Source organism: Rattus norvegicus, chromosome 20 (genome assembly GCF_036323735.1).
Source record: "Rattus norvegicus strain BN/NHsdMcwi chromosome 20, GRCr8, whole genome shotgun sequence".
Lineage (NCBI taxonomy): Eukaryota > Metazoa > Chordata > Mammalia > Rodentia > Muridae > Rattus > Rattus norvegicus.
The window spans coordinates 12,816,601-12,827,292 of NC_086038.1; the positions used below are offsets into that span (position 1 = coordinate 12,816,601).

At 49.1% G+C, this 10,692-nt stretch overlaps 2 protein-coding genes across 2 annotated transcripts; both read left to right on the forward strand.

The window, feature by feature from the left end:
* Positions 1-2,452: 2,452 nt before the first annotated feature.
* Positions 2,453-6,124, forward strand: Gstt2 (glutathione S-transferase theta 2). Its single transcript, NM_012796.2, has 5 exons — positions 2,453-2,698; positions 2,993-3,080; positions 4,694-4,844; positions 4,933-5,106; positions 5,403-6,124. Exons 1-5 carry the CDS (start codon positions 2,587-2,589, stop codon positions 5,610-5,612), a joined length of 735 nt encoding a protein of 244 aa, NP_036928.1. The 5' UTR covers positions 2,453-2,586; the 3' UTR covers positions 5,613-6,124.
* A 2,269-nt stretch (positions 6,125-8,393) lies between these two features.
* On the forward strand, positions 8,394-8,733 carry Rps28-ps4 (ribosomal protein S28, pseudogene 4). The gene has a single exon (XM_039099259.2). The coding sequence runs from the start codon at positions 8,442-8,444 to the stop codon at positions 8,649-8,651; it is 210 nt and encodes a 69-aa protein (XP_038955187.1). The 5' UTR covers positions 8,394-8,441; the 3' UTR covers positions 8,652-8,733.
* The last annotated feature ends 1,959 nt before the right edge of the window (positions 8,734-10,692 follow it).

Sequence of the window (10,692 nt, forward strand, 5' to 3'; positions counted from 1 at the left end):
CATACTGAGGTTCTTTTTCTTTTTCTTTTTTTTTTTTTCCCCCCGGAGCTGAGGGTCGAACCCAGGGCCTTGCGCTTGCTAGTCAAGCGCTCTACCACTGAGCTAAATCTCCAACCCCTTTGAGGTATTTTCTTTTACCCCGGACCAACATTTCATCACGGGCAGAGAGCTTACGGTGTGTGTTACTTCCAGGTTCCTTGTAATTTTGCCTCATTTGCCAGATCTTGAGCTTTCGTCTCTGTTCCTGAGTTTGTCCTCATCTAACGGTAGATCCCCTCCCCCCACTCCCCGCCGCCCCCTGCAACCCAATGCTCCCCAGAAACCTGAGATCTCTCTCTGGTACTGCTACGGTTCCCAGAAAGAGATGCTCTCCGTTTGTTCTCTTAGGTGCTTGCTTCAACACGCCTGCGCTGTGATTTGAATCCAGTGCCTTTTCCAACCTAAACCGGGGCGGCCTCTGAGCCCCACTCCCTGCCCCCGACCCAATAGCGGTGTTGCTGTACTATGCCCCTGGTGTTCCCCCGCCCCCCCAAATCCTCCTCCCCCCCCCGGAGGTCAGCTGTTTTCTTTTTTCTTTTTTCTTTTTTCAGAGCTGGGGACCGAAGCCAGGGCCTTGAGCTCGCTAGTCAACGCTCTACCGCTGAGCTAAATCCCCAACCCCCGCTGTTTTCACTCCTGATTCTGCACACTCATTCTCAAAGGCTCTTTGCCAGCATGCTGTTTCCACAGAACGGTGTAGATATACTTGAGGACTGTGCTCTCTGGGACTCAGTCATTCCAACTTTTATTCCCACCACTTCAGCAAGCGTCAGGGTCCGATTTGTGGACCTTGGCTTCTTTCCAGTTCGGTTGGGGTTTTTGATCTTTTGTTTGTTTTGTGGTGTGGAGGGTTGAATCCAGGGCTAGGTTCATTGAGGCTAAGCCAATGCCTCGTCAAGGAGCCTCGGTCCAGCTACTGATTTTTCTTTTGTCTTGTGTGTCAGATAGGTTCTCACTAGGTACTTCCTGTGGCAAGATGACACAGTCTAAAACCTAGTTATATTACCTCCTCGAAACGTACCACCAACTGGGGACCAAGTGTTCAAATACAGGCAACTATGGGCGGTGGGAAGATGGGACGTGGGGGAGGGGCACTTCTCAATCAAACCGCCACTCTGCCTTTAGGTATCTGACAATCAAGATGAAAACTGGTTAACGGTCAAGGAGGGAGGGTGGCAAAATGGGTATTTTTGTCAGGATTCAAGAAAGCATTGGGGGGGGGGGGGAGAAGCCAGAAGAGAGGAAGAGATCGAAGAGGGGAGTGAGGCAGCCAAACCAGTTCCTTGCCAGTCAGGGTGGGAAGGGATTCTCCCGGATAGTAGCGAAGCAGGTACCTGAGTCTGCTGAGTGAAAGACGGGTAAACTCAGGGATCCATCTATCCATGAGCCATATCTGACCCCGTAAGTGAGAGGAAATGTCTGGCCTAGGGGAAGTATGCTCGTCGAAACGTGAAATAAACAAAACCAGGAGATTTCTAAGATCCAATCACATCTCCTTGCGTGGGTACAGACATCTTGGACCACCTGCAGTCCCCACCGAATTTGCGTGAGCAGGGCCGTGTGCCGTGCAGGGCTTCAGAAGAAGCTCCTCTGGAAACCGCTTTGTGTTTTTTCCAGAATCCTTTTCCTCAAAAAACAACACCAACTTATTTAGGCAAAGGGGGAATTCGGCTTCGGACCGGAATGGCGGTGGGAGGGGAAAGGGGAGGCGCCACTAGAGAGAGCTCGGTTTGAGCTTGCAGGCTACTACAGCGCCTAGCTATCAGGGAGTTGCAACTCAGAACTATAGTAAGCCTGGTGCTGTAGCAAATGCCTGTAGTTCTAAGCATCTGGGAAATGGAGTCAGGGATATCAAGGAGTGTGTGTGTGTGTGTGTGTGTGTGTGTGTGTGTGTGTGTGTGTGTGTGTGTCTCGGGGCGGTGGGAGGGGAGGGAAGAGGAGAGGAGGGGAAGAGGAAGGAGGTCCTGTTACTACTCCCTCAAGTTACTACGGCCCAGCCTCCCAGGTCCCAGGGGAGATGCAGTGCTTTAGGCGACCCGTTCCGTTCCGCAAGGGACAGCTAGGCCACCAACAGTTCTTCCTTAAGGCAAAGTTCCTAGCAGCCTGCGAAAAGCTTCACCCATTCAAGGAGGATACCCCAGCGATCAGCCTCCAAGATCCCCTCAAGCAGTAATTGTGAGAGCTGGGAGCTGAGCGGTCCAGTTTCCTGCAAACGAGCTCTTTGGGTTCGGTCCAGGAAAGCAGAATTAGGTCATTTCCGGGTCCGGGTGAGACTAAGGTCCTGGACTGGATTCCTGGCTCGACTGCTCCCCGGACAAATCACGTCTGTCCGTCTGAGTGCGCGCGCACCTCAGCCCTGCTTTTTGATACAAAGTCCTCAAAAGCGGCCCCCTCTCCAAGATCACCGGGTGTCAGCTGTCCAGAAGGGGGAACGCGTCAGACTTGGCCAACTGAGGCTGGGCTGGACCCCTATTGTGGAATCGCGGACACTTCCTACAGTTGTCGAACGCAATCCGTCTACACCACCTTGTGTCACTACCTACCACCATGGGTTTGGAGCTCTACCTGGACCTGCTGTCGCAGCCCAGCCGCGCGGTCTACATCTTCGCCAAGAAGAATGGCATCCCCTTTCAGTTGCGTACCGTGGATTTACTCAAAGGTTGGCCCATTTACCCCTAGACCATGTTAGTTCTTCACATTCTGCCTGGGTACAATCCCCCTATCATCTGACACCCCCTCCCCCCATAGGAATGCTCTGCGTTCAGAGCCCTCTTTAAACTTAACTTGTACTCTAACAAGAGAGACTTTCAGTCCTGAGATGTGGGGGAGAAAAAAGTGAAGGATCCCCACCGTTCCTGCTTTGAAGGCACGCAGTGTGTGCTGGAAAGCGAGAGTTGACTCTAGGAATGCTGCCTGAGCCCTTGCATACATTTTCTGGCTTCTTCTTTCCCAGGGCAGCACTTGAGCGAGCAATTCTCCCAGGTGAACTGCTTAAAGAAAGTGCCTGTCCTCAAAGACGGAAGCTTCGTGTTGACCGAAAGGTGCAGCTGTAAATAAACCCAGAGCCCTCACTACCTCCCCTCAGCTTCCTTTGGACGCCCCGCTTCGGTCGGGTGGGGATGGGGTTGATGGGCGGGGATGAGGTTGGGGGCGGGGCCCTGACTGACTCCCACCCTAGGCCACGAGGAGGCGTGGCTAGAGCAGACCGTTTGGGAAAGCCAGAAGACTAGGGACCTGATCCAGCTCGTCCCTTGCCCCTGTCCTGTTTCAGCTGTAGCCACCTCTATCCCATCTCCAGGCCTCTCTACTCTGATTGAAGAGTATTGGAAGGCGACAAGGAGACGATTGTCGAGGGCTAGGGAAAGAAACGTAGATTCAACAAAGGACTAGAAAGAGCATCTTCTACCTTCCCAGGTGTCCTATTTAATCTGCTAAAGCTTGGCCCCGGAGACCAGTGAAAGGGTCAGGGCTCAGAGACTGTCCGGCTCTCCCATTAGAGTCTGGTGACTAGACAGAGACTGGACCAGAGGTCTGTCAGGCGGCTGTAGAAGAGATGGCTGGTGAACTTGTTGGCAGAAACGGGACATTGGAACATGCCCTTTGGCACTCCATAGATGTGTGCCCATCTAAGACAGGTTTCAAGGCGCCAGTAGGCTTTTTCTAAAGCTGTGCACAAGTCACATAACTATTGTGAGCTTGAGTTTCTTCACGTGCAAAGAAGGGTAGCCTGATGGTGGCTGCAAGGGTGTGATACAGATGAAGTCTTAAAAGGCAGAGAGCTCGGTGGAACCCTCGTGGGGGGGGGGGTAAAATCTGTAGTATAAAAATAAATAAATAGGGGTTGGGGATTTAGGTTGGGGATTTAGCTCAGCGGTAGAGCGCTTGCCTAGGAAGCGCAAGGCCCTGGGTTCGGTCCCCAGCTCAAAAAAAAAAAAAAAGAAAAAGAAAAAAAAAAGGTGAAGGTCTGTTTTGGGGTTGGGGATTTAGCTCAGTGGTAGAGTGGTAGAGCTCTTGCCTAGCAAGCGCAAGGCCCTGGGTTCGGTCCCCAGCTCCGAAAAAGAGAATAAAAAAAAAATAAATAAATAAATAGATAGATAGGGGTTGGGGATTTAGCTCAGTGGTAGAGCGCTTGCCTAGCAAGCACAAGGCCCTGGGTTTGGTTCCCAGCTCCGAAAAAAAGAAAAAGAAAAAAAAATACATAAATAAAAGAATCTTAAAAAAAAAAAAAAAAAGCAGAGAGCTCAAAACCAAACCAAACCAAAACCAAACACAGAAAACCCACAAGCAACAACAAGAACAAAAAACCAAAAAGAGACAAGCAGAGAGAAGGTCTGGCCAGGAATCAGTGTCCACAACATCAAAAGAAGGGGAGACCTAGATGGGCAGAGCTCTTGCCCAGTGTGTGTGTGTGTGTGTGTGTGTGTGTGTGTGTGTGTGTGTGTTTTGACCTGGGTTCCATGCACAGCACTGCAGAGAAGAAAGGCTCTGGGGACAGGCAAGAGTCATCGAGAGATAGGAATGATAGGTGGTGAGACCAGAGACAGTCCTTCAAATATGGGACTTCTCCAGGACCCGCTGAGGAAGGGGGAAGAGCCAAGGTCCTCAGATCCCTTCTTCCCATGGTCTTTATCGCCCTTCTTCCTATGGTCCCCAGCACTGCCATCTTGATTTACCTGAGTTCCAAGTACCAGGTGGCAGACCACTGGTACCCGGCCGACCTACAGGCCCGTGCCCAAGTCCACGAATACCTGGGTTGGCATGCCGACAACATCCGTGGCACCTTTGGAGTACTCCTGTGGACCAAGGTATCCTGGGGCCTCTGGGGAGGGGCGGGACCTCGGGCACCTGGTTAGAGTCAGGCTTATACACCGAGCACGTCTGTTGTCCTGCCAGGTGTTGGGGCCACTCATTGGGGTCCAGGTTCCCGAGGAAAAGGTGGAACGGAACAGAAATAGTATGGTCTTGGCTCTGCAACGTCTGGAGGACAAGTTCCTCAGGGACAGGGCCTTCATTGCTGGCCAGCAGGTGACGCTAGCGGATCTCATGTCTCTAGAGGAGTTGATACAGGTATGAGACCAACGGGTGGAGTAGTAGTAGCTAAGGGCGGGGACTATTTCTTGCCACTTAGGAAGTCGTGAGCACTGTGATCTGGAAAAAACCAGAAATCCAGAGGAGAACTTTGTGTGACTTGTTTTCTATCTAGGTGTGGGGCAGGGCCGGGGGCAGCTTCTGGCTGCTGTCAGGTCTTGGATCTGATCACAGTGCCCCGGACCTCCCAAGGGGCTGTGTCTATGATGCTTGTACGGAATTGCCTACAACGGGACCCTCAGTATCTCTCAAACTTCACATCTTTGTTCCTTCAGCCGGTGGCTCTTGGCTGTAATCTGTTTGAGGGGCGGCCTCAACTGACAGCGTGGCGAGAGAGGGTGGAGGCGTTCTTGGGTGCTGAGCTATGTCAGGAGGCGCACAACCCCATCATGAGCGTCCTGGGACAGGCAGCCAAGAAAACATTACCAGTACCCCCTCCGGAGGCCCATGCCAGCATGATGCTTCGAATTGCCAGGATTCCCTGAGTGGTTTTTTTTCCCTGAGTATTTTTATTGCTATAAAGACTCATTTTGTATTTTGCCTCTTTGTTTTGTTTTGTTTTTGTTTCTTCTTGTCCCAACCTTTTTTTTTTTTTTTTTTTTTTTTCGGAGCTGGGGACCGAACCCAGGGCCTTGCGCTTCCTAGGCAAGCGCTCTACCACTGAGCTAAATCCCCAACCCCCCCCTTTTTTTTTTTCTGGCTCCTTTTCTGGCTCTGGGAGGAGCTTTGCTCAAAAGGGACACCACCTATCCTTAGCATGCTTCTCTTGAGGTACAGTATGCACAACCAATAGGAGACCCAAGTCAATAATATATAAAAGGTGCTTAAAAAAAAAAAAAAAGCAAACAGTAACACACACGAAGAAATCAACCAAAAGTTGGTGAACATCTGTTTTTTATTATAATATAGATTCTGAATATTTTAAGGAATAAAGAGTTATTGTTTTATTACATTGCCCTCTAATCTGTATGGAATAAAATTATGACTTTGTAAAACATTATGGCTTGCTTGTTTATTTATTTACTTTATACAAGTACACTGTAGCTGTCTTCAGACACACCAGAAGAGGGCATCAGATCCCATTACAGATGGTTGTGAGCCACCATGTGGTTGCTGGGAACTGAACTCAGGACCTCTGGAAGAGCAGTTAGTTGCTGTTAATAGCTGAGCTGTCTCACCAGCCCTTAAACTTAAAATGGTTTTAAGGAACAAGGTCAAATTGTACATTTGGAATCTCTTGTTCCTAGGAGCAACCAGGCCATGGGGGCCAATATTTATCCTTCCAATACAGATCAAGAGATCAAACTTCAACAGTATTCCTAGGACTTGAGAACTATAGAAAGACACATAGGTGCTAAAGGAAGGGCCCTTAGAAATCAGCTTGTCCTAGAAACTAGAAAGTTCTTCACGGGGGGGCTCACAGCTGGCATTGGATACAATTTTTGAGTATGACGGCAGGTATCTCTTTGACATAACAGGGACCCTAATGGGGTTGGGGATTTAGCTCAGTGGTAGAGCACTTGCCTAGCAAGCACAAGGCCCTGGGTTCGGTCCCCAGCTCTGAAGGAAAAACAAAAACAAAAACAAAAAACAGGGACCCTAACAACCTGCCCATTTCAGTGAGCTTGAGGCTCTGGTGCTTTTTCTGTGCCTTCAGGCCAGGATGTGTGGTGTGTGACCACCCTCTTAGATACCTTCTCTTCCTCTCTGAGACCACCCTTAGGTCCATGGGATCCCAGGCTGCCCAACAAGAAGAATGTAGAAAAGACTCTCCAAAGTGATCTCAAATTCTGCTGGCGCCCTAAGCAGGGGAAAGGCTTTGTGATGCTGAAGGGATGCACAGCTGGTCTCCTGCAACCCCCTCATTTCCAGGAACTACAGCCCCAGAGCAATAGCCAAACACTGAACTTAGAACAGGGTCCCCAGTGGAGAGTTAGGGGAAGGACTGAAGGAGCCAAAGGGGCTTGCAACCCCATAAGAAGAACACGAAATCAACCAACCAGACCACCTAGAGCTCCTAGGGATGAAACCACCATCCCAAGAGCACACAGGAATGGACCTATGGTTCTATCTGCATATGTAGCAGAGGATGGTCTTGTCGCACATCAATAGGAGGAGAGGTCCTTGGTCCTGTAAAGGCTCCATGCCCTTACAGGGGAATGTCAGGGTGGGGAGGTGGGAGGAAATTGGTGGGTGAGGGAGCACCCTCATAGGGGTGGGGTGGAATAGCGGGTTTCTGGAGGGGAAACCAGGAAATGGGATAACATTTAAAATGTAAATAAAAAATGCAGTAAAAAAAGAATATAAGCAAGAGAGAGAGAGAGAGAGAGAGAGAGAGAGAGAGAGAGAGAACAGTAAGATCTCCTAATTTCTCTCCTTGGCTTCCATCTGGCTGCTTACTTTGCCATAACTACTGATCTAAGGCCAAATTAAAAAAAAATCTTATGTTATTTCTAGGACTTGACTTTCATTATGGTCAATATTGATCATTACCATAGTCATCTGAACATGTGACAGCATGCTAAGTATACTGATGCTCTACACTTTCACAAAAAAAGAAAAAGAAAAAAAGACAGGATGGTGGAATTGGCACTGGGCAGGAGTTGAAGCCAGGCGAGGACTGGCTTTGGGGCCATTATTATCTAAGTCTTTCCTCCGAATCAAAAGAATCACTCCATGCTGCAAGTTTGAAGGAGACCTGTAGGGCTCAGGAAATACATGAAACTTACCAAATAAAAAGTTAACCCCACCCCCAGGCTAAAATGATAGCAAACTGTTTCAGCCAGAGGGTCAGTCTGCAGAGGTACAGAGAGCCCCTGCATGACGCAGCTTTTTTTTTTTTTTTTTTTTTGGTTCTTTTTTTCGGAGCTGGGGACCGAACCCAGGGCCTTGCGCTTCCTAGGTAAGCGCTCTACCACTGAGCTAAATCCCCAGCCCCATGACGCAGCTTTTGTGTGTGGTCATCCATGCTGGAATGGCGTACTGGCTGGTTTGGGGTCAATTTGACACAGGCTACAACCATCAGAGAGGAAAAGAAGGAGCCTCAGTTGAGGAAATGCCTACCTGAGATCCAACTGTAGGGCATTTTTTCATTTAGTGATCAAGGGAGGAGGACCCAGACTGTGGTGGACGGTGCCATCCCTGGGCTGGTGGTCCTGGATTCTGTAAGAGAGCATGCTGAGCAAGACAGGGGAAGCAAGCCAGTAAGCAACAGTCCATGGCTTCTGTATCAGCTCCTGCCTTCGGGATCCTGCTCTGTTTGAGTTCCTGTCCTTCAAGAATGAACAGCAACTCTCCGCTAGATCTCCGCCATCATGGACACGAGTCGCGTGCAGCCCATCAAGCTGGCTAGGGTAACTAAAGCGCTGGGCGGGACCGGATCGCAGGGACAGTGCACGCAGGTGCGAGTGGAATTTATGGATGACACCAGCCGCTCTATCATCCGAAACGTCAAAGGCCCTGTTCTAGAGAGTGATGTGCTCACCCTGTTGGAGTCAGAAAGAGAAGCTCGGAGGTTGTGCTGACCTTGCTGCTGGGTTCTGGATATCCACTCCTTAGCCCATGGAATGACCTGCAACTGTTAAATAAAGCATTTGTATTCAAAAAAAAAAAAATGAACAGGAAAATGGAAGTGTAAGCTGAATAAACCCTTTCCTCCCCAACTTGGTGTTTTGTTGCAGCCATAGAAACCCTAAGACAAGTTGGCACCGGGAATGTGGGGTGTTGCTGTGACAGATCTGACCTGTGGAATGAGGGCTACGCTGTCTAGAAAGACTAGATGGAAGGAGTGAATCAGAAACAATAGCGCATGCCTTGGAGGAACTGCAGGAAACAGCGCCACCATCAAGGACTCAGTGCAGAAGACAGGTGGATCGTGGAGAATGACAGTTAACTAAATCAGCTAGTAACTTCGACCGCAGCGGCTATACCAGATGTAGTGTCCTTACCTGAGCAAGTTACTACCTCTCCCGTTACCTGGTACGCAGCTATTGACCTAGCAAATGCCTTTTTCTTGGTACCTGTCCATAAGGACCTCCAGAAGCAATTTGCTTTCAGTTGGCAAGGCCACTGGTATTTGCCTTTGGCCTTTACGGTTTTGCCTTAAGGATAAATGAACTCTCCTGCCTTGTGTCATAACTTAGAAGGTATATTGATCATCTGTCTCTTCCACAAAAATACCCCATTGGTTCGCTATATTGATGACATTATGCTGATTGGACCAAGCGAGCATGGGGGAGCATCCACTTTGGACTCATTGGTAACACATTTGCATATCAGAGGAGGGAAATAAGCCCAACCTCAGTGACATTCTTAGGAGTCCAGAAGACTGTGAGTGGATCCCAGACCTTTGGGTGGTTGGCGTGTGAATTTGCATTGATTTATGACTGTGCCCTGATTTATCCCCCTCGAAGTAAGAAAGCATTTGATTTGTTTTCAATTTTTACTGGGGCCCACAATTGAAAGATTTGGAATTTTAAAAGACTTTGGAATTTTAAAAGAAATTGCTTATTATTTTAAAGGGACTGAAAACTTAATGTGAATTTGTCAAGACTGTGGGACTTTTAAAGCTCTTTTTTTTTCAGGTGAGATCTTAGAGATGAATAAGAAAGGAAGGATTGTGGCTTAATAGTGATATGTTTGTATGTCAAGTTGACAAGGGGTCAGTTGTACTGGCTGGTTTTGTGTCAGCCCAACAGATGCTAGAGTCACCAGAGAGGAAGGAGCTTCAGTTGAGTAGATGCCTCCATGAGATGCAAGTGTAAGGCATTATCTCAATTAATGGGAAGGCCCAGACCATGGTGAGTGGTGCCATCCCTGGGCTGGTGGTCCTGGGTTGTATAAGAAAGCAGGCCAAGCAAACCATGAGGAGCAAGCAAGTAAGCAGCGTCCCTCCATGGCTTCTGCTTCAGCTCTTGCTTCTCCTGCGTCCTTGTCCCAACTTCCTTTGGTGATGAACAGAGATATGGAAGTGTAAGCCAAATAAACCCTCCCCCTCTCCCCAACTTGTTTTTGGTCAGGGTGTTTCATTGCAACAATAGAAACCCTAAGACTGATGGGTCTTTCAGTAAGACTGGGAATGTTGTGTTATCTATGCTCCTGTACATAACCCCAGAAAACCCATTTCCCACCAAGCTAGACTCAGGTAGAATCATTTCTTTGGTCTGCATCACTGACCTATCTGGATTGAACAGATGCTTGTTCTCCTCTCCTCAGGAAGTCAGTGAACATACGGACCGTGGAGTGGGCATTGGTTCCCAAGCTATGGGGAGCTTGCCTGGGTTTAGGAATCAGATGGTTCAAGGTTGTAGGGGATAGGGACAGGACAGGACTGAGCAATCGATGAACTATCATGGCTTATAGCTCCTCAGAGGAGGAGAGAGGCTAGCATCTGAGGGTCCTCAAGGCCGTTGCTATGTCCCTGTCCATTCTGAATAATAAATACCAGGGAGCGATATGTTGGGTCGGATCCTGTATGAGGGCTAGTGCAGGCTGTCTCCAAGGAGAGCTAGGCAGGCAGGCCACCATGATCACAAGCTGAGGTACGGCTGAATCCCCTTGCAGGCC

Bases quoted from the DNA above. Each gene is read 5' to 3' on its own strand.
- Gstt2 (NM_012796.2), top strand. From the start codon at position 2,587: ATGGGTTTGGAGCTCTACCTGGACCTGCTGTCGCAGCCCAGCCGCGCG. The intron at 2,699-2,992 runs GTTGGCCCATTT...CTTCTTTCCCAG, and splicing joins TACCGTGGATTTACTCAAAG to GGCAGCACTTGAGCGAGCAA. The intron at 5,107-5,402 runs GTATGAGACCAA...TTGTTCCTTCAG, and splicing joins CTCTAGAGGAGTTGATACAG to CCGGTGGCTCTTGGCTGTAA.
- Rps28-ps4 (XM_039099259.2), top strand. From the start codon at position 8,442: ATGGACACGAGTCGCGTGCAGCCCATCAAGCTGGCTAGGGTAACTAAA.